Raw genomic sequence first — 23805 nt, forward strand, 5'->3', positions numbered from 1 at the left:
CATAACTAAAATTATAATTAGTTCCATGTTTCTGTGTCTCAAAGGGCCTTAGGTTGCTTGAGAGACCTAAGATAGCACAGGTCCCAACACAGTGGTATCAGACTCTGTAGAAATAGTCAAATATGGTTCAAAATGGGTTCTCTCCTGAAGCCCAAGTGTTTATGTGTTGTTTCCTGTAAGTGGGGTGCCCTGTACTGACAGCTTGCTACACACCCTATTTGCATTTTGTAGTCATTTGTTTCCCATCAAACAACAAACATTGTAATATTTTTACTTTGTTAATTTTTTGTTTATCTAGAAATAAAAATTTTTAGAAATTTCAACCATTCCTTCTTCATCTTAAGATGGAATACGTAAGTAACATGTTTATAAAACTGGAACTAAATTAGATAACTTACTACAGGTAGGTCAGAAATGTACTCAAATTCTTGTCATTTATTAGAACAACTACTAAAGTGTTCAAGTGAAGTTTGGAGCAAGCATCATGTACTTTTTTCAGACTACAATGAAATTATAACAAAGATAAATTATCTATTTTTATACACAGTTTAGTTCTAATTTGTCTTCTACTCCAGGGACACATTTTTATTATTTAGATATTTTTGATATAATGAGTATTTTGTAAATTTTGCTTCAACTAACACACAGAACTATTTCCTGGACTCTTGGGTTATAAGCAGCTGCATTTATTCACTCATTTATGCCTTCATGCAACAAAAAAGGGGCCAATTCTATGCTGAACATTGTGGTAGACAATGATGTTACCATGGCGAAGAGGACAAGGTCTTGGTCCTCAAGAATCTCACAGCACAGTAGGGAAAATCCCAACCACATTAAGTGCCATGAGGCACTTGTTAACTGCAGCATGCATTTGGGGAATGAAATGGGTCTTACATCTGGAGACTTAGAGGTGATGGTAGAAGATATGATAAGTTAATTATTTTTGTCTTCATGCTTAGGTCAATAAGAATCAGGAGAGTGGTAAAATCATAACTGTGTTTAACAGCACTCTGGCTGTGTACGGAGAATGGATGAGAAGGGTCAAGAAGTCTCAGAGGCTACTTTACTATTCCAGAAGAGAAATAATGATAATTTAGGCTGGACTAGTGACAGAAGAAATAGAAGTAAAAAGTAAGGAGATAGGGGTGTAGTTTGGTGGTAGTTGGCTGTGCCTAGAATATCTCCATCCCCAGGAGAAAAAAAGAACTAAGAAATAGGGTTGATGAGTATAAGCAGTCAGAATTGCACATGGGGAATGAGGACATTGAGAGATAGTTAAGCCAGGTTTCTGGATTAGACAGAGTAGAGGAAGATGCCACTCACTGGAGTGAGCAACTGTGAAAGTGGATCCTATCAAGTGGAGGGCAAGATCAAGAGTTCCATTTGGATGCATTAGGTTTAAGGGCTTGGGCCTACCATTTGGAGATGGAGGCAAATTCAAGAGGATAGGTAAAAACTAAAAGTACTACATTAGAAGCATGAAAGTGGTAATTAAAACCATGAACCCAGGGAGATGGCTCATGGTAAGTATATAGGACATAAAGAAAAGAAGGTGATGGATGGGGTCAAGATGTCCTCCTGATGAAATAGTTTGAGAGGCTGAAGGCAGTTATCTATATGAGACTGAAGCTTAGGGAAAAGGTCTGGGTTGGTACTACAGGAGATAACATTTAGAGGGCAGTAGAAACCATGGGAGAAAATGAGCCTAGAAAATGTAGTGTTTTGTATCAATAACATTACTTTTGATAATAGATATTGTTAGGAACTTGGTTACTACAGGTAGAAATAATCTTGAAGTTAATGATTCCCAAGGAAGAAGAAAACAGGGTGAAATGCAGGGGTGATGTTTAAATGAAAAGAGGTCATGATTGTAAAGTATAAAAAAAAAAAGTCTGCCTATGTGGACATGAATTCCCTTCTGATGAACCTATTGGTATGGTTTGGATATGAAGTGTTTCCCCAAAAGCTCATGAGTTAGAAACATATATGATATCCCATGTAACCATGTTCAGAGGTTAAATGGTTAGATTATGAGAGCTGAAACCTCATTGGTGGATTATTCAATTCAGTGGATTAACAATTTGAACTATTGGGTGGTAAGTGGGGTGGGAGTGGCTGGAGGAAATAGGTCATGTGGAATGTGGTTATTTTATAGCCTTTTAAAATTTGTTCTAATTAATAATACATGACAGTAGAATGCATTTTGGCAATTCTACAGTGGGCACTCACCTACTGTAAGGGAGAGAGAGCTGGGACCTGTGTATTGTGTCCTTCTCTTTTAACTGGGTCAGGTCCTTCCCTCAGGTAGTCTTGGAATCCTGGCCTTCCTAAGGAAGGCCCATACCTGTAAGGTTATCATAGTCAGGGTCTCCTCAGCTGCCCCACTTCCTTCAGTCCTCTCATGCAAAGGTTAACAGGGTAGAAAGATCTTTGCTTCTGGAGGATAAGAAAGCACTGTGGACCCATACACAGTGAGCTCCCGAATCAACATCACCCTTGTTCATATCAAAGTTCTCCCGTTGGAGAAAGTATACAAGCCACGTACATTGGTCTGGCATATCAGCCTTGTTTTGGGTACTCATACTGCAAGCTCTTCAGAGTCACCCTGTCCAGACAGGACTGTGCTAGCCACAGGGCTGAAGAGCAGGGGTGGTGGCCAAGAGTGGATGCCATACTTCTGCTTCTTCCTCTTTCTTATTTCTACAGTAATAGTTTTTTAGATGGACAGATGATGTTTGTCTTAAAAAGCACTCTATCAGTAAAGATGAAGATGCCACTCTCTTTTTCTTACATGAACAATTCCCTGATTAGAGGCAACTAGAAATGACTTTATTGGACTCAGTGGAAGACTATGGGGCCAATAAACCCACAGGGTATCCTGTTTCCATTTCCTCTTGTCTAAGATGGAACAACCTAGACAGCTGTTAAAATGATAGGCTACTGCTTCTCATTTAAGGCCCTCCCTCCAGTTTTGCTTATCTGTGATTAAGTTTTTTAAATGTCAATCTCCTTTAACCTTTTCATGCAAGCTGGAGATAAAGACCCAGATTGCTTTTCACCGAATAGGCCTCTTTGTCATCCATTGAAGAATTGAAGGTAATGACAAACTTTGGAGAGTATGTTGTCACCAAGACATTTTGTTGTGTTCCAAGCTTGAGAACTAAGTTTATGAGAGTAGTACAAAGGTTGGCAAAATCCCCTTCAAATATTTCCTTCCTCTTCCCCCAACCTGGCTGTGAGTTTTAGGTACTAAACAATAACAATAATGTTAAGGGATCTTTATTATTCAAAAAATAAATAACAAGATAATGACAAATTCACTCTGGAAACAAAGGATACCATAGGGAGACAAAATAGATTTTCTTTAAATACAGTCATTTCATGATGAGAAGAGGGCAGGCTTGGAGCTGATTTCTCTGTTGCCGCCTCTCATCTCAGTGCTGCAGATAGGGACAGGGTAGAAATAAGGCAGCTGATTACTAACAGCCTGACTGTGTGTGTGTGTGTGTGTGTGTGTGTGTGTGTGTGTGGTGAAGTGAGAAAGACAGGGAGGGATGGAGATTGAGAAAGAATGAATGAGTGTTAGGGTAGTAGTGGGGTAGGGTTTCTCAGTTCTCCACAATGGTAGACTTTCTAGAACCTGGCCTCCTCCATCAGAGCCTCAGGGACCCAGAGTCAACCACACATGAGTGTGAGCTGAGGCTCCTCATTTCCCTTCCGCATCTTCGCTAGTAAATCAAATACATTATCCACTGAAAGACACGCACATAAATAAACAAAACTGAACTTGGCTAATAATCTGCTGTTTACTCAGATTTCTATCTGTGCATAATGACCTCGTCTTTTCATGGGAGTCTCTGGGTGTCTGCATCAGTGGGGTTGCTGCTTCAGAATATAAGCTCTTATGGAGCAGGGTCTGTTAGGGTGTTGCCCATCCTGTAATTCGCTTGTTACAGACCTATATGCCTTGGGGTGCATAATAAATATTTCTCCATGAGGAGGATCCTAGGGTTATAAATAGGCAGTTCAACAGGGGGTGGTCTCAACTGCTTTGCTGTGTTATGAAGACTGCCACTGTCAGCTTGACCACAGCCTAGGAGGTTGCACTGTTCAGAGTTTGAGTAAGCCAAAAGACGTGAAGCCGGTCCCATGGCTCACTTGGCTTGGATCAGTCACGTTGACAAACAGTGAAGCACCTGATTGCAATTCAAATACTCCTCCCAAATGAGTGGACTGTTGGCCACAAGGTTTGGAGGAACTGTGGCTGGTTGCCGCCCTCAGTAAGATTCTCTCGGATTCACTTGAGGACTTCAGACAGAGGCTGACTATAAATGGAGCTTGACTCAAAGCTTCCCGGTTGGAACAGAAGGTAACTTGGGTGTAGACATAATAGAGTCCTTCTCTTTTAACAGTCAGCTGTTTCCCATTTTCAAGGGTTACCAAGTTGTTGCTCATGGTGTAATATCCTTTTTTGGCCCACTGTAGCACTGAAAAAAGAGGAGAAAATTCTGGTTAAGGGGAAGCAAGAGCATGGTTCACATTCTAACTGGAAATAGCTTTGTGTAGGAATGGATTCTCAAGGCTCCTTCCAGCCCTCAGAGTTATGGAGGAATTGTGGATAACAAATTAGCATGGGCTTTAGAGTCAGAGCTGGATTTCAGTGCTAGCTTTTTTCAACCTTTGACAAGTCACTTAATCTCCCTGAGCCTCAGTTCCTCACTGGCAATATGGAGCTGATATTAAAACAAACACATTTCAGAAACTTGTGGAGATTAAATAAAGTAACAGTTCACAGTGAGTTACCTTGTCTTTTTAGTTCTTAAAAGCCAATTTTCCCTTGGATTTAAGAAAGTGCAAGTGATTTCAAAATTCACATCATGAATTATGCATACCAAATTATTCAGACAAAATCATTGCTAATATTAACATGGATACCTTGCTTGCCTTGAATTTCATAAAGTCAAAGAGCTGTTACCCTACCTAGCTCTGCCTTAGCTCAGAGAAAAGCCCCTGTTTCTTCCTAGCTGATCATGTAGCAAAACCGACCTGCCTCCCACAGCAAGGACTAAAATTAGGCAAGGAAGTATGAAAATAAACTGTGTGTTCATTTCACTATGTGCATTTTGATCTCCCATTGTAGTGGGCGCCACCAACTTGAAAGTGCCTGTATTCTTGTGGCTAAGCCAGAGTACCCACCAACCATGTGCCATTTTCTCTGCTGAGATGTTGAGTGGGTTCAAAGTAGTATATGTGCCCAACTTCAAATCTCAGCTCCCACAGAGAGCTAGATTGGCTAACAGGAGGTGGGGGTTGAGGAGAAGAGAAAGTATTGATGCATTTGCTTTCTTGAGCATTTTTTTAAAAGTCCTATTCAGTGGTCTTAGGTCTATCAGGACACTAGACTCTATCTTTAAGACTCATCCTTAGGGGCTGAGGCTCAGTGGTAGAGCACTTGCCTAGCATGTATGAGGCACTGGGTTCAATCCTCAGCACCACATATAAACATATAAAATAAAGATCCATTGACAACTAAACAATATTAAAAAAAAGACTCATCCTCAGGTAAGAGAGAGGTATACTGAAATGCCTGACATTTTTAGGTCCCCCCCCCCAACAAAAAAACTTTGGCAATTATGCTTCCCATATGATGTTTTCACTTTGGGACCATTCAGAAAAAGGGACAGGTTCTCTATCTTTTATTCCATTTTGTTCACTTTGTTAATTCTTTATTTTAGTTCTTGCTGTAAGATGTAAGTCAAGTCTACAGCAGCGTGACTGGGTAGGAATGAGAAATTGGAGACTGGGATGGAGAGGGATGTTATTGTCTTCCCATTTGACCCCCTGCAGAACTACTTTATACAGACTTTAAGATATTGTAGGACTGATATCAGTCATGAGCCTTTGGGGAGAGTCTGAATTCCATGAAATATATCCAAGAGCAAAAATTTAGGTACAGGTGGACAAAGACTAGTAGGAGATGATTTTAAGAGGTTTCTCTGTTGCTGTCATGTAATCCAAAAGAGAAGGTGTCATGTGAATGGCTTCCATGGGCATAACAATGTAGTTACAATGTAGTTGTGATGTTCTCCATTAAGTGTATTTTCTGAGAAAGGGACATCTGATAGAATTATTAACTATTATAGGAATAACTGATATTAATTAGGGACTTTATGTCACTCTTTTGACATCTAAATCACAATGAGGTAAGCTAAGTAATGGCACCTTTCAGTGGTATAGCATAATTTGACAGCATAACTTTCTCCCACATTAGCTGATTTGATACTCAAAGTCACCCTGTCAAGTAGGTAAGGCAGGAAACTGCTGCATAGTTAAAGGAACTTGCCTGATGCCACTCACCACTAAGTGGTGGTCATGGTTCTTGAATCCCATTGTTCAAAAGCTCTCTATCAGGTGCTTTTATTTCCATACCATGATCCATGATAACCATGTATGTGTTACGTCCACTGAGAAGCCCAGGCTGCCTCAGCAATAAGACAGTGTCTTCCTCTCTTTCTTTCAGTCTCTGTTTCTGTCACATGCGTGCTCACACGTGTGAGTGCTCTCTCTCTCTCTCTTTAGAACTCCATTCCAGAGCAATCTGCTGAAATTTTCAAAGACTGCTCTGATGCTTTTGCTTTTATGTAGATGGGGGATTTTATGCTAGCGTACGTGTTTCCATCATTTATCAGATGCGACACATTCTCTAACAGCAGCTTTTGCAAGGTACAGATTTGGGAAAAAATCTAAGGGCTAGAATGATGGCAGAACATATATGGAAATAAAATCATTCAGAGTTGAAAAGATCACAGTATGTCGTCTGTTGTTACTTCATTGGAAAATCTAACGTCTTGGCACCTATTGATCTTTACAGAATGATTTTACCTTTAATTTCCCTGAGGTTGGCCCCAGTGAGGCTGGGGTTAATCATATAGGGATTGACAGAAGACAGAAAAGACCCCCTGAGGCCCATTTACACATAGTGAAGAGGGGTTAGGAGGAGGGATGCTCCCAGGCAGGAGGTCACTACATGCCATCTCTTCTATGCTGTCAGAATAATGGTCCCTCCACCCAGTAATTCATCACTTAGAATCAGCCATTGAGCAAGAACATAATGAGAACATGGGGACTGCTTCCCATCTCCCTTTGTCCCTCTAAGTCCCATCTGTGCATTTGAGCTCACTTTGAAGACAAAGGACAGCATTTGAGGTGTATGGGTAGGTTTGTAAATTGGGCCCCAGAGGAAGAGGGGAGCCTCATCATTAGGCTGCATTGCTTCTATATCCCAGCTTTCCCCCTTGAGTGGCTGGTGCTCAGATGCTATGGGACTTACCAGATGCTGTTTTACTGGCCTCACTTACAACATGTACAGCAATTTGTGGATTCTGATCACCTGAAATGAAACCAAAAGCAAACTGTCAGGCCAAGAAAATATGAAACTGCTCATAGGACTATATGGTGCAGTTTCTACAAGTGTGTCACAGAGACTATGCTAAAATAGGTTATAAAAAAGAATGATTATGTGGTCTGAAATTCTTCCCACTGAAGGAAAAGTTGGTTTCTAATATCAATAATTAAACTAGAAATTTTTCACTGATCCCATTCTCCTAATAGTTGTTCAATACTCAATTCCAATTGACACAGACTTAAAGAGGCTAAAATACTTTCTTCATTAAGCCTAATTTGAATCTTGCTTTTAGGAACAACTCTCACACATTGGGGGTTTCAGTGGGTCCCAAAGTTGTGTCTGCAGACTTTGCTAGTAAGATGCTTATTGAGTCTGATTTGGTCAAGAAACTGGCTAAACTATTGGATTTTTCTCTGTTTCTCATGTAGAAAGGCTTGCTCCTTAATTAGATGTGCTGGTCTCGAAAGTACAAAGGCTGTCTGGAAGTTTTTTTTTTTTTTCCAGTTATATGTGTGGTGCTAGGCACTTTGAAGGTACCCTGTAAATGATGACATCAAACTGCATGACCTGAAAGGCCAGTTTGGTTAAGTTTATGATTTTCCTGAAGACTACAAGGCAGCATCCACATGAACTGTTTTCTCAAATTTCACTGTAATTAACATACAACATGGTACCACTCAACCTATCTTGTAGTCATTCTGAGGATGAAACTTCCATGGGAATCAGATGACTCTTTAGCATACCAACCAATGGTTAAGGCTCTGAGTACTCTTTTTGTGTCAGAAAATAGTATCTATATCTCTATTTATATGCATTTCTTCATGTGTTTTAGATTTGCACAAGCTATAGCATTTTAGTCACCAACTTTGTGATATACTAGTCTCTCTGACAATACTCTCTCCTGCTTCAGTTGCTCAAGTCATGTCAGGTATTATTGTGCTGCTTTTGGGGTGCTATAGTCTAAAAGGAACATGTAAAAGTGGGTGTTTCCAGAAAAGGAGGTAACTAGGAGAGGAAAAAGCCTAGAAACTGTTGTCAGAGGAATACTAGAAGACACAGAGTATTTTAAACCAGAAAATAAAAAAACACAATCAAAGTACAGGGGCCATATTTGTTGTCTTCCATATCTAGATAGTTGGTTAGTTTAGCCCCAAAGAGCAGAACTGGGTTCAGTGAGTGGAAACTACTGGAAAAAAATTCAACTCAAGAGGATGAAAGACTTCTGTTGAGTAGTATATTAAACTTACCACAATTATTAGAGCTGTTCAGAGGTAGACCAGGCCATCTTATGAGGTAGAAGTTACCTCATACCTAGGCATGTTTGAACAGGGACCTGATAGTGTCCCCCTTTATTTTTTACTAAAAGAGATTTATATTCTGGGGATTGTGCTAGATTTGAGAACCATCATGGTCCTTTCCTAACCCTAGATGTTCAGGATACTCTGAGTTAAAGCATAGGACAAAAATTAGAATGCTGTCACACTATCATTTTTGGATCCTAGAAGCTCTACTGGCTACTGTCCCCGATGAAAAAATTGTTATCATTGGGTGATCGATGCCGCCTTTACCAATTGATGGCTTTCTTGTCATCTCATCCTCTGAAGTAGGTACCAGGCTGTATGGTTTTTGAATTAAGAAATTGAATATAATGGGATTTTTCATATTTAGTAGTCATGATTAAAGGAACATACACACCAAGCCTTTCCAAATCAGAGGGACCAGAGAAAGTACCCATTTGTAAATGGTATTTCTGTTTTATTTCCAGGGCTAAAACTTTCCTGATTCATCACTGGGTTGTTCAATATGATCAGCCTCAAACTTCCTTTTACTTTTCAAGTGTTCATCAAAATTGGTAAAAAGCAGCTTACCTTTTTGCATTTCAACACTTTCTTTCTTCTTTTCCTCTTTGTTTAACATTATATCCTAAAAGAAGAATCATTGCAAAAGGTTATTTTGACAGGAACTTTGCTACAGGATTTTAGAAATATCATTGATTTGGTATCCGTCATTACTTTGTAGTCTGTTTCTGGTGAGGATTATCATATAGACAAAGATGCTGTCATTAATTCTATCATACCAATTGGGAGCCCATGGCTCTGACAGATGGGTTGACAAGGCCAGAAATCCCAGGGGAGAATCTGGAAACAAAATCCAGGCCTTATTATCTCCATTCCAGTGCTCTCTCTATACCAGAGGCTGTGGTTCTGAGCCTCCCTATGACCCCGACCTCCCTGGCTTTGACAGATATTGACAAATAATGCTGAATGGAGAGCTGATTCTACCCTGGGAACTTGTATATGGTATATTTTTTAACATAAAGCATAGTGTATATCTATTAGGATAAAATTGGCCTGAAATCTCATAGGAAAAGATAATAAATTTAACCTTAAGACAAAAATTCCAGAATATGAAAAGACCTTCAGACATTTTAAATTTTGTTATTCTTGTCAATGGGCTTAAGAGATTCTCTCGGTGGTCATCCTATATGGAGTGTATTTATTTTGAATTTATTTGAATTTGTATTTATTAGGAAAACAGGTCATCTCCTAATGCTGCTTTGTTCAAAGGCAGATAAAACACTTAACAGATTTATTTTCACCACAAACTGAAGGGATATTAGAGGTTCTTAAGAAGCTAAAAACAACTGCCGTTGACACTGGTTGAAAGATGATCAAGGCCATTTCTGCCATTTTAAAGAGACTGAACAAAAGGCCTGGGGGGCTTAACTGGCTGATTGGAGGTCACCCAAAGAGTCCAAGGCTTAAACCAAGAGTAGAAACACATTCGCAGGCCTGGCTTGATTTGTTCCATTATTCTATATTAGGAACACAAGTGGGAAGATAATAGTATTTTCCCATCTTCTGATAGTCAAAGTCTTGTGCTTCCTCCCATCCCTGAAATCAATTGCATACAGAGCCCTCCCTTTGCATCCCTCCCTGAGAAGGAATTTGTGTTGCTCCTGTTGACTGTTTAGCTGTGGGCTCAGCTCAGTTGCCAGATGTGAGGGCTAAGTCACAGAGCCCCAAGGAGAACCTGAGTCTCAAAACTCTCACAGGGGCCGCAGGCCTTCAACTTTCCATTTGAGCTGAAGTGGGGCCTGGTGAAAATGCGGCAACAGGAAAATATTTGCGAGATAACAAGTAAACAAATGACTATTTAGTGTCTTTTAAAAAACTAGAGTGTGATGATCAAGGTTGAGATACTTTTAGGCTAGATGTTTGCATTGGTGTCAGGACTTGGCCAAGATGAAAATGTGAAGTCAGCAAAGTTTGTCTTTTATGCACCCGGCCTTGCCTTTTCGTGAACTTTCCCCAGCCACACTCCCCAGAGCCTCTCTCTCTCTCTCTCTCTCTCTCTCTCTCTCTCGCTCTCGCTCTCGCTCTCTCTCTCGCTCTCGCTCTCTTTTTGCTTCTCTCACCATTTGAACAGAAAGACTTTTTAAAGTTGATTTTCAGAAAATCTAGGAATAGTTATTTCTCTCTTAATTAGAACTCTATGTGGCACATATGGACAGATTGCCCTTTAACTTGAAAACAAAATGATTTGACTCTTTCAAAGGCATCTCAGGGATTATGTGAAGATAATCATTGAATAGAACATTCTAGCAGGGAGCGAGACAGGTAGTTTTTATGTGAAATTTCTCTTTTCGAAATGATGCCTTCATTTAGCCCTGAGCCCTGAATCCCATTTTCCTCCCAAAGTGACAGCATGGTTACCTGCCTCAGGTGATAATGAGTTCCTTGTCAGTAGGTATGTTAAAATAAAGATGGGGTGATCACTTGGTAGGGGTAGTAGAGAAAGACTGATTTTTTCCTTCCCCTTTTTGCAGTGCTACAGATTGAACCCAGGGCCTTGTACATGCTAGGCAAGTGCTCTACCAGTGAGCTACATCCCCACCCCTTTAAAAATTATTTTATTATTTTTTAGTTTTAAGACAAGGTCTTTGCTAAGTTGCTGAGACTGGCCTGGAACTTGTGATCCTCCCACATCAGCCCTCTAAATTTCTGGGATTATGGCCCAGTGGATCTGATAATTTCTAAGACTCTGTTAAGCCCTATGACTCAAAGCCCTAAAATTTAAGCTTGTTGCTCTGGACAAGCCAGATTATAGCCTGGAAAGAAAGCCTGCTACCATTAGATGAGAAAACACAAATCCTATCTGAGGTTATTCTGTAGTTGGACTGTTGGATTAAAAAGAGTCCAAAATATTTTTGGGGTGAGAAATTTGGGGGAATTGGTATTTGAAAAGAGGTCAGGCATTGGAGGAGGATTGGGCAGTTGAAGGACTTTGTCAGATGGCTTTGATCAGGGTTCCATACCTGCTACATTTCAGACAAGGGACCTCCTGGGTCACAAAAAGGAGGAGGTCACTGGTTGACTTGCCTGAAAAGGTCTATCTTTTTAAAATACAAAACTTGGAGCTGTTACTTTTTTTCATATATGCATAAACAGAGAGATCAAACCAACTGTTTTCCTTACACCTATCCGGAGGTTGATTTTGGAAGTTTTACAATTCTGATCTGAAATAAGGACACGAGGAATTGGCAGTTCATCTGTAAAACTCTCCATAAGAGAGAGAAGGAAAAACCAACAAGCTGTTCTCACTGCCATTGGAAGGGACTGAGGGCTAATCATATTATTACAGACTGTCAGAGCTGGTAGTGCCCTTGCAGATAATCTGAGCCTTCTCATGTTATACATCAGAAAACAGAGGCCCAGAGAGGTGAAGTCATTAGCTCAAGGCACATAGCCTTGGATTATGCTATTTGGACAATTAATCATTTTTTAAATGTGGTTTTATTTACATTTAAATTTGCAATACTTCCCAATACTCTTTGCTAGAAACCTCCAAGAACTGGACAAACCCCAAATTTCCCAATCTGGTTAGTCTTACAGATAAAGGGTTGGAAGTTTCATTTAAAACCTAGTGTAGCTCACTGGTACAGCAGTTGCGTAGCACATGTGAGGCACCAGGTTCCATCCTCAGTACCACATAAAAAATAAATAAATAAATAAAATAAAGGTATTGTGTCCATCTATAGCTATTTTTTTTTAATTTCCATAAAACCTAGTGTAAAGAACCTGAAACTCAGCTACAGATTTGAGCCACATTTTGATCCCCGTAGGTGACTCAGGAATAAGCTCTTCGAGTTTTCACCACTGGGTTAAATTATACATTGGTGACAGTACAGGAGGACAAGAATAAATTCTGAAGTCCCTTACTCCCTTATTCAATTACACATTATCTGCATGTGAGAACAAATTCCTGTTGGTTTATTCAGGTATCCACTCAATCTGACACAGGGCTGTCCTCAATGTGGTGTGCTGCCTCCTGGACATGACCCCTAAGTGAGCTGAAGGCCAAGGGCACTTGACTCAGTGTTCAGAGAGGGAAATGGGCAGAGAGAATTCCTGATGGTCTGTTTCAGGAAAAAGAGCCATTTGATATCATGTCTGTGATGACCAAAGTAATATAAAAATTCTAGAAGTTCTTATTTTAGGTACCCATTATTGGGCATATCACTAGTGGGTGGCTAATAGCCTTTTGTGTTAAAAGGCTTCAAACCTTCTCTGCCTCTGGCCATGATTGGCTCTACTGGACTGACTTTGTGAGCAAGTGGTATGTTATGAAGTCTGGTTTGATTGGCATGGAAATATGTTTGCTAGGTAGGTAGATATGTTTGTTAGTACCTGGAAGTCCTTCATGGGATAAGTACTAGAGACTGCATCTGTCAGGAATCCCTACTACTCCTGGTGTAAGCAACATATTCACTTGTGACCTGCCAACATGGCAGCTGCCAATGGTTATTGCTTTCCTGGAAAATGGGGAACAGACTATGGTGCCCCAGTGGGAAAACATCAAGGTTTGGGTGGGGAGATACAGAAATGCAAAAAATAGAACTTGGCGTACTTCTTCATCATTTTTTCTCAGTGGCATCAACATGTGTGAGTTACTGAGGATGCATGAATGTGCCCACAAGTATATTTTCCCCAGAGAGAGCCTTTTTGTTTTTATCAAGCAAGAATGTACCCATTTCCACCTTTTTTTTTTTTCGGTACTGGGGATTGAATTCAGGGGCACTTGACCACTGAGCCACATCCCCAGCCCTATTTTGTATTTTATTTAGAGATAGGGAGTGTCTCACTGAGTTGCTTAGTGCCTTACTAAAATTGCTGAGGCTGACTTTGAACTTGCAATCCTCCTGCCTCAGCCTCCCAAGCTGCTGGGATTACAGGCATATGCCACTGTGCCTGGCATCCAACTTTCCTTTTTTTTAACTTTTTAAAAATATTTTTTTTAGTTATAGTTGGACACAATACCTTTATTTTATTTATTTATTTTTATGTGGTGCTGAGGATCAAACCCAGTGCCTTACACATGCTAGGTGAGCGCTCTACTGCTGAGCCACAACCCCAGCCCATCCAACTTTCCTTTTTAATGTAGGATTTTGGCTTAATTTTTGCTTTTTTTTCATACACACATTCTTATCCATGCAAGTATGTATATATTTTTACATATGTATGTGTATATGTGCATGTGTAGGTATAACAAATCTTCAAACTTTCACATTGTCAGATTTCAGTTTCCCAACCTAACAAATATAGTAAAACTTTTAAATGACTTTTACCAATAACTGAGTGCATTACCTTGACAAAGCCTTCAAATTGACTTCGGATTTCCTCACAGTTCAGCAAGGATAAAGATCCATCTCCTTTGTTGCATCTCTGTATCGTTTTCATGAATACAAAATCCTCATGAAGATTCCTTTCATCTTCTATCTGTTTTGAAATAACAAGGAGATGAGAAATGTCATTCATTAGAAGAATACAGCTAACAATGCCTGCTTCCACATTCAGTTCCATCATACCAACAAGAGGACGTTGAGAAAGCTTAAGTGGGGAAGATTATAAATTATTATGTCAGATCATTGCCTTTGGTATTTGCCATTTAAAAATCTGCAAAATCCAGCAATTAAGAAAGCATATTATCTGAAACTGTAGGTAGAATCACAGCTATTCTAATGAACTGTCATTACAAAGTGTATATTTTTCAAAGTACCATAGTTATAATATTGTATAATTGTCATATTTCCCATCAGTCTATAAAATAGTTTTCTGCTGGGCTAATTTACCCACTTTATTTTATTGTTCATGAAGAAGTGCTTTCGAAAGAAGTTAATTTGTGATGTGAGTCAATTTTACTTTGATTCTAATTACAATTTTCTTCCTTCATAACTTCAATATTTGCAGAAAATATTTGCATTTTAAAGAAATTGTTTTTAATCCCCAAAGTTAACAAGATATTTTGTTTTCCAATGTTATAGTAATTAAATGTATAGAATTCACTTGTGTCATCAACTAATCCTATAGCATTATCTTGTTTTAGGAGCAGATTTTTAAGATTCAGAACAAGATCGAAAGCTGGGCTTATAATCCCAGCCACTCTGGAGGCTGAAGCAGGAGGATCACAAGTTTGAAGCCAGCCTGGGCAACTTAGAGAGAACCTGTCTCAAAATAAAAATAAAAAGGACGGGGGGGGGGGCAGCTCAGTGGTAAAGTGTCCCTGGGTTCAATCTCCAGCATGAAAACAAACAAACAAATAAAACCCAAGTTAACCAGCAGCTTTGGGGGTCACTAAGAGCACACCTGAATGTTATGGTACATTTAAGTCTACCCAGGTCAGTATTTCTCCTTTAAGAGCTAGGCCTATGTCCAGACATTTGATTGACAGAATCTACCAGACCAAACACAAACAAACGAGCAAGCAGACCTAGAACCCATCTTTTTTTTCAGCAGTGAAATCTACAATTTGAGTTTTGTAGTAGATTGCCTCAGTCCTCACTACCTCACCTTTTACTGATAGAGAAGTCTGTGACCTTAATTCTAGATCTGCATTCCAAGAGAGGACAGTCAAGGATCCCTGAGAAACTGCAGTCACCTAGGTGCTGTCTAGCCACAGTTGCTACCTCCAGACTTTTAGGAACAACCAGATAATTGATTCATTTTCTCCTAGTCACACTATGATTGGTGTTTTATCAATAGAGCCAATAAGTGGACAAATACATGGAAACAGGAAAACTCCTGTTATCTTTTCCTGAGAATGCAAAACTTCGTGCTAATTTTACTCTTTTCTTCTGTTCCTATATGTCCAACTGTTTAAGAAGGTAAAACACCTCAGAGGGAAACTGAGCAGCTTGCAACTACAACTGGCGTTTGAAGCATCGTACAGAGAACACCATTTTTGCTTTAAAAAAAAAAAACCCTGCCAATTTAAGCACTTTTCCATGTCTGTGCTAATCTGCAGCACTTTGACTTTTCAGATCAAATTGATTCTCTCCTCCCCTAGATGGAAGTTTAAAAGAAAAAAGTTGTCTCTATCAGAAAAAAATAATTTACTTTTCAAATAAAACTTTAGCAAATAATTATAGCTATGCCCATGTAGAACTTACTGTGTGCAAGGCAACTGTTCTAAGCTCTTTACAAGGTTGGACTCATTTGATCTATGAGATGGGTACCATTCGCATTTCTATTTCTCAGGCATGGAAACTGAGGCATAGAAATGTAAAGTAATTTATCCATGATCACAGAGCTCGTAGGGACAGAGCCAAGATTGGAAACCAGGCAATCTGGGTCCAGATCCAATATCTTAACCAGAGGTAAGAACATGACACTTGACTGAATAGACAACAAACATGCCACAAGGCCAGTAATCAGCTTGGTTTTCTACCATCGACCATCATTTGGTTAGAACTAAAACCAAGCAACCCACAGATCAATAAGAGTTTGACTTAGTTAATAAAGGCTCATGGTTCATCTTACCTTGTCCAACCTTCTATGAAGATACACAGCAAAAAGTGCCGATCCAATCATCTGGGTGATAAGAAAAACAGTAAGTAAACACATAAAAATTTTCATGCTGACAGGCAGTCCAGTGGCCACAGATCGGGGAGTAGGTTGGCTGTACGTTTCGATCATGCTGGGTTAAAATTGAAATGATATCTTCTGACCAAAAAGGTGGCAGAGGCAGCATGAGAAGACTGTCAAAGTGGCCACCTTACTCAGGATTAGTTAAGAGCGCACAATCGTTGCAACCCACACTTCCTGGAAAAAGTGCTTCGTAGTCTTCTCTCCTAGTTAAAAAGTTACGTAAAGGTTTTTTTTTTTTTTTTTTTTTTTAATTATACCCATATCATTCACTTCCAGGCTTTCCTTTTTGTTAGTAAAGAAGAAACAAATTTCTTCTTCCATACATTCATTCTTGCCTTGAGATGTCATACACTTCTTAACAGACAATGGCAGCATTTTCCTATCGCTATCTAACTTTTTGGGTTCACCAGTTTCAAGGAAAGTGACAAATTCATCCACAAGCAATCGACTCATTTCAATTTCAATCTTACTAATATAAAGTGGGAAACTGGTATAAGAAGACAGAAACAAATTGTCAACAAAAGTCTGGATTGATTTTGTGACTGGTGTGCTACTGGCTGATTTCTTCTCAAGACTATTTCTTTACATTTTCAGCTCAATAAAAATCCCAGAAGCTTTGCAAGTCAAGACTACATGGCATAAAGAAAAAAAAATGAGTTCTAACAATTACTGAATAAGATTTAGGCAAAAAGATGATGCAAGAACAATATCATCTTTGTCCAAAGGCAGAGCTAAGTACGGTCTTTGAGGAAATCAGGCCAAAACTCTGGGATGGAAATTAAAGCAGAAATATTAGCTTGGCTTAGCTGTTGCAGGTCTCAATTGCTAATACTGATACAATGGTTCAGAATAATGAAAATAGGCTGCACTTGAGACACCTGGATTCTATTCCTTGCTCTACCAACAAATTGCTATGGACTTTGTAAATCACAAACTTCTGTAGATCTCAGATTCTTCAGACCCAAAGAGGGCACCTGCTTTGTTTATCCCATAGGCTGTTGTGAAGACAGAAAAAAGATGTACACAAAAGAGATTTGAAACATGTTCAGCAATAGGCAGCTCTCATCCCTATTTTTTTAAACAATTATTTAGCCTAAAACTTGAGCTTTATAAATCATTGCCTACTCTTTACAGTGGTTTTTAAAAAACATATGAACAACAAACATCAAGTGGCTCATGCCTGTAATCCCAGTAGCTTGGGAGGCTAAGGTAGGAGGATTGCAAGTTCAGGGCCAGCCTCAGCAATGTCAAGGCACTAAGCAACTCAGTGAGATCCTGTCTCTAAATAAAATATAAAATAGGGCTGGGGATGTGGTTCAGTGGCCAAGTATCCCTGAGTTCAATCCCCAGTGCTGCCCCCCAAAAAGCACCTAAAGTTGTGACCATAAATTGAATCATTGAGGTGTGTAGGATTATCTATTCCTGACTGGCTACTGTGTGCTATCTTAGAAGTCTTCAAACTAAATGCAGTTGCAGTACCCCCTAGCCCACATCCCAACCTTGTCTAGAAAGTGATAAAATTGCTTTGGTGATTCCTATACAATTGGTTTTGAGAGACAAATATAAAACGTAAAAACTGCTCTGATAGGCATGCTCTCTGTGGAATTAGCACCTGCTTTCTTCCCTCCCACGCCCCAGCATCCTGTCCTGGGCCCTGATCTGTGCAGCTAGCTTTTCACTACGTTTGCCAAGTAGGTAGCTTCAATGCACATGATGAACTTTGATCAGTCAAGTCAGAGGCTTCAGTTCTTAGAGTAGTGACCTTAGTACTGCTGAAGGAAAATTAATATGAGAGCCAAAATGGGCTCAAGGCCTCCTCCAGAGTCAGTTTCATACGATTACAGAATATCAGAGTTGCAAGGGCCCTGTGAAGATCGGTTCAGCCAAGCCCAGAGGAAGAGGATGCTGAAGAGACCACAGAGATGCAATGTCAGGATTTGTTTGTGTGATCAGTTTCAAGAAAGAGTTGTTGTCTAACCTTTCTGGTCTCCTTTGTGATCTCCAACCTTCTTCAGTATGACTTCCGCCCATAAATACCACTGAAACTGCTCCTACTATTATTAGCTCAATAATAGTTTGAGTTGCGTAGTTTTTAGAATTCATTTTTAGTGACCACTTTATTATCCTATTGACCTATTATTCTGTTGCTACTCTTCTGAATACACTCTACCCTTGAAATCTATACCATAATACACTTTTTTCTTGTTTGCTTCCCCAGATTTATTGAAGTGTAATTGAGAAATGCAAATTGTATATATTTAAAGTATACACCATGATGATATATGTATACACTGTAAAATAATTAGTCTTGTTTTTACCAGTATTTTACAGGCTTTCCATGACATGTCCTATTTAGACAGTCCTTCCAATTTAAGGTCCTCCCCTTATGTACATTCAAATATTGTTTTTTACTTCCATATTGAGAATTTGTAAGTCCTGATTAATAATATTTCCATTGCCCAAATAATAGGCCACTTGGAGATCCTAAAGACTGCAGTCTTGAAAGTTTAGCTACCACTAAATATCTCTACTTAGATGTTCCAGATCCACCTTACACTTGAGATGCCCCAGACTTATCTCATTTCCAACGCAGACTACTTCTCCCTTCAAGTTCTCCGTATCTTGATGAATCAGGTTCCACCACGCTTCTAATTGCCCAGGCCAGAGACCTGGGAGTCATTTATAATTCCCTCATCTTTCTTACCCAGATGATTCCCCAATTTCAATGGCTTCTTCCTCCCCAAATCTTCTTGATTACCACTACTTCTCTCCATGTCTCCTTGCAAACATCCTAGTCCAGGCCTATATATCCTTTCTTTTGTAATTTATGAAACTGTATCATCCTGATATATTTATTTCCTGCCTCACCCCATCTATCTTCCATGCCACCAGCAGAATGTTAATTCTAAGTCTTTTAAGTGATCATATTAACTAATCTGATTTGACTTCCTGAGATTCTATCCCAGACCCAAGGAAGCATATTGATATAGTGCCCTGGTGTGTTCAGCATGAATAATAGCTCCAGAATGCACTGCTTGTATTTCAATCCTTGAAGCTTCTTCTTTCTCCCATCCTTCTTCTGCCTAGCCTCCTGGTTTGGTGCCATAATTGGCTACCTGCTTAGTTCCCAAGCTGAAGCTCCATTTTCTGATATCTGCTTCTGTATCAGATGGCCTTTGTGTCAACCCCCCCCCATACCTATCTCTCCCCAACAAAGAGTGGGATGGCCATCGAGTTTTCCCCAGTTAAAAATCTTCAGCTGCCTAACACATTAGAAAAGATTCTCAAACATTGCTTTCACGAAAAGGGGACATCTATGGAGTTCATGAAAGTGCCTGTTGTCAAAATCAAATATTGACCATCTTTTTCTTATTGCACAGAAATAATTAAGTTAATGATACGTATTGTCTCATTTTTCAGTTTTTTTTCCTTTTTAAAAAATGTATTAGTGCATTATGGTTGCACATAATAGTGGGGTTCATTTAAACATAGTCATAGATGCATGGAATATAATATGCTCTACTTCAGTCCCCAGTATTTCCCCCTACCTACCATCCTACCTTTCCGTGTTCCCCTTCCTCTACTCTACTTGTCTTTCTTCCATTTATTTATAGCTTTTTCAAAATGAGTGCTTTCTAATTTTCTTGAATCTTTGTTGTTCTTTTTACTACTGCTTTTCTGGCAGCTAGTAACTAATCTATAGCAAACAAGTAGCAAGGGAAAAATTTTAAATGTATTATAATTTACCAACTTGTTTTGGGTGCAAATATATTTGTGGTTGTGATTTTATATAGATAACATAGAATACAGTCATAGTTTCTGCAAGGAGAATGATTTCCAATATTCGAAAGAGTTAAATATGTCAGTATTTTTTTGTTGTTGTTCTACAAAGGGTTTCACAAAGACTATTTTTCCTGAATATATCTGGAAGATTCTTGCCTAGAGGATAAGGTCTCAATTCTTAGTATGACAGATGAGCTGACCCCTGCCCACATTTCTGTCCTTAACTTGAACATCAAGCATATTGAGCAAGTTTTATTTCTATAAATGTGCATTGTTTGTTGATGCTGTTCCCTGTGCACAGGCTGATTCCCTCCTCTCTTATCCATTAATGTCAAAGTGAAAGGTCCCATTCCAACTGACAGAGTGTCCTCTTCTGTGCTTAATATATCAGGTATTCACCATACCACATCAGCAGGCATAGACTCAAACCCTCAGAGGGAAAGTTTGAACCTCTGCATGCATGCACTAGTGAGTCCCCTGCTTCACCTTCCTTAGAGGGGAAGAGTAGACTCCCCTGAGAGTGAAGTTCACCCATTCCTTTTCAGTGTCTTACAACTTATTACAACTTATTGTCTGACATCTTTACCATCAGCTCCCAGAGGAAAGAGACAAAGTATTTTAAAAAACATTTCAGAGTCCTTGGCTCCTGACACATTGTTAGAGATTAGTAAATATTTGTCAAATTACTAAATTTTCTTTTCAGGGATAGAAGGGGAAGTTGTAAAACATTCTAAGCTGGAAGAAAGATACTTGACAGCCTCTCTGGTGATACAGAACAGAATATATTTGTTTCACATTTTCTTCCATTCTTTGAATTATCTCTTTTTTTCTCTAGGAGTCAATTCTATTTGTTTATTTCAGTCCTTTGCTTTCATGTTAACAGTTTTCCTGAAATGTCTGGTGATCCTTAGTTGTCTGGTCATATTTATGAATGAAAAACTATGTTGGTTAATATGGGTAGATGGCATAGGTTTCCTCTGCAATTGTGTTGATCTGCTTCCCCTTGCAAACCTCTCTCCGGGGGGAGGGCAGACTTGTGGGTTCTGTTTAAGTGGGCAGGGCCTGTAAACAAGTAGGCTGGCTTCCCTTTAGGTTATGTGGGTAGAGAGGCAGGAAGACCAGGGACCCCCACAACTGATAAGGTAAGGAGGGCTTTTCTCTGGGGGTGGAGCCCTTTAAAGGGTTTCACTCCTGACTGCTGCTGGTTTTTCTTTTGCTTTACTGTTCCCTTTGTGGTGGAGGTCTCAGTGTTTCAGCACCCTCCCTGGCAGCACTCCCCAGAAAACTTTGGCCTGCTAGCAATGGCCTACAGGGGAGAGGGAGTGGAGGGGAGAGAGGTCCACCTGTTCCAGCTGCTTCTACTGCAGCTCCTTAATGAGGAACATAATCATTCCTCCCAGCTTACACCTGCTTTTCCCATTTATTGACTCTGAGATGGATGCTTTTTGGGAAAACATACTCTTACCTCTGATTTCTTGAATTGCAATGTTTTCTGTTTTGATTCCTCTGTTAGTCCCAATTCATTGACTTTCTTTTTTTGGTACCAGGAATTGAACTCAGGTGCACTTAATCACTTGGCCACATCCCCAGCCCTTTCTTATGTTTTGTTTAGAGACAGAGTCTCAGTGAGTTGTTTAGGGCCTCGCTAAATTATGGAGGCTGGCTTTGAATTCATGATCTTCCTGCCTCAGCCTCCTGAGTTGCTAGGATTACAGGTGTGCACCACCATACCCAACTCCAATTCATTCACTTTCTTATTTCCTTGTGTCCCTCAATATTCATGTCACATCAATGTTACCTTTTCTTGTTTCCAATGGCTGTGGCTTCTTTTTATTTTTCACATTTATTTTTGACTATTTAATATACTTATATGGTTAAATTTGTAAAGGATATAAAATAGTATGCAATAAAGATATAAAATAATCTTTTCATACCCTATTTTAGGATATAAAAGGATACAAAATAGTCTTCTTCTCCCCTTTTCCTCCCAGTCTTCCATTGTCAACAAATGTTGTCAGTTTCTTATGTGTCTTCCAAGACTGTTTTCAAGCACATTTAAGCAAATACATACTCTTTTTCATCCACTTACATATAGAATACAATACATCCTTCTGCATCTTTGGCTTTTTATTTAACACTATATCTTGGAGAATATTCCATGTCAACAAAATCCTTCTTTTTTTTTCTTTTTTTACAACAACATATTACAGTAGTCTCCCCTTATCCAGGGTTCTACTTTCCATAGTCTCAGTTACCCACAGCCAATCATAGTCTAAAAATATTAAATGGAAAATTACCAAAATAAATATTTATGTTTTAAATAATTTAATTATAGTACATTGTTATAATTGTTCTGTTTTATTGTTAGTTATGGTTGTTTGCCTCTTACTGGGCTTAATTTAATCATTTAAACTTTATCATTAGTATGTATGTATAGTATTTTAGGTTTCTGTGCTCATTTGAGTGTATCCTCCCAAATTCATGTGTGTGAACTTTAATTCCTCAAAGCACAGTGTTGGGAGGTGGGGCCTAGTGAGAGGTGTTTTGATTATGAATGAGGAGCCTTCATGAATGGATTAAGGCCTTTCCTCATGTGGGTGAGTTGTTGCTGCCACAGGACAGTAGTAGTCAAAAGAGTGGGTCGTCATAAAGCAAGGTTACTCATTATGTTCTGTCTCTTCCAAATGTGCCTGCTGCACTTCTCCTCTCTGCCATGAGTTGAACCAGCATGAGTCTGCAGCCATTCCTCTGTGTATAGTGTTTTATGTCACTGTGTGTGACAATATTAAGCATTGTTAAAATGAGTAATTAGAATACAAATGGAAAGTTCAATATACCCTTTGAAATACTCTGTCCTTGAAACAAAAAAAAATGTGAAAAATGCCACAGCAGTGATGAAGACAGAAGCTGTGGACTTGCCACTCTCCAAATTCGTGAGACAAAAGAAACCTTTTATTTTTTATAAATTACATGATCTCAGGTATTCTATTACAGCAACAGGATGTAGATTCAGACAAGTACTATCCACAGTATGAGATATCTACTAGGGGTGCTGAAAACTATCCCCTATGTATAACAGGGGACTACTACCTTCCAGGTATGAATGATAGACTATAATTTATTTAATCCCCTATTGATGAACATTCAGGTTGTTTCTAATCATATGGCAGAAAACAATTTTAAAGTGCTGCAATATATAACCCATACTTAGTCATTTTTTTAAATGTTTCTTTTCAGACATTTTCATGTGGTCTGAAAATCTAAGTGTCACATGTATTTTGGCGTTGACCAACCAATATGTTACCCTAAATATGACACTTAAAGGAAGATGATTTAAGAGTGATTATTTTCCATTACTCAGACCAATGCACAGTAAATGATTAGTGTTATACACCATCTTCAAAGCCAGACATCACATTTTAAAGCTTCCAATGCAAAGTCCTGTCTGGCCTTAAGAATTTCAGTTGTATCATGTGAGAGTCTTCATGTGGATCTGCACCAGAAAGCCAAAGATGTTGTGATATTTGGTAGTTTCATCTACGGTGCTTCATTGGTTGGCTAGATTAGTAAGAAGCAGTTTCAGGAAACATTTCTTTGAATGAGTTTATTTGTTCAAACCAACATTCACCGAATGACTACTGTGGACCAAGTGCTGTGGTGGACCCTAGAAATACAAAAAAAAAAAAAAAA

General features: G+C 39.1%; 1 protein-coding gene across 2 annotated transcripts in view; it reads right to left on the reverse strand.

Annotated features, from left to right (window-relative positions):
• Positions 1-3263: 3263 nt before the first annotated feature.
• Positions 3264-23805, reverse strand: part of Cd40lg (CD40 ligand) — a 26787-nt gene continuing 6245 nt past the window's right edge. Inside the window, exons 2-6 of one of the 2 annotated variants that reach the window (XM_048796975.1) lie at positions 16225-16275; positions 14053-14184; positions 9274-9328; positions 7331-7390; positions 3264-4487 (exon numbers count right to left, since the gene is read on the reverse strand). In XM_048796975.1, coding sequence (XP_048652932.1) covers positions 4111-4487; positions 7331-7390; positions 9274-9328; positions 14053-14184; positions 16225-16275 — 675 coding nt within the window. In that variant the 3' untranslated portion in view covers positions 3264-4110. Of the gene's footprint in view, positions 4488-7330; positions 7391-9273; positions 9329-14052; positions 14185-16224; positions 16520-23805 lie in introns of those variants that run through there. The other variant, XM_015498035.2, reaches the window with a different exon arrangement.

This window comes from Marmota marmota, unplaced genomic scaffold (genome assembly GCF_001458135.2).
Source record: "Marmota marmota marmota unplaced genomic scaffold, marMar, whole genome shotgun sequence".
Lineage (NCBI taxonomy): Eukaryota > Metazoa > Chordata > Mammalia > Rodentia > Sciuridae > Marmota > Marmota marmota.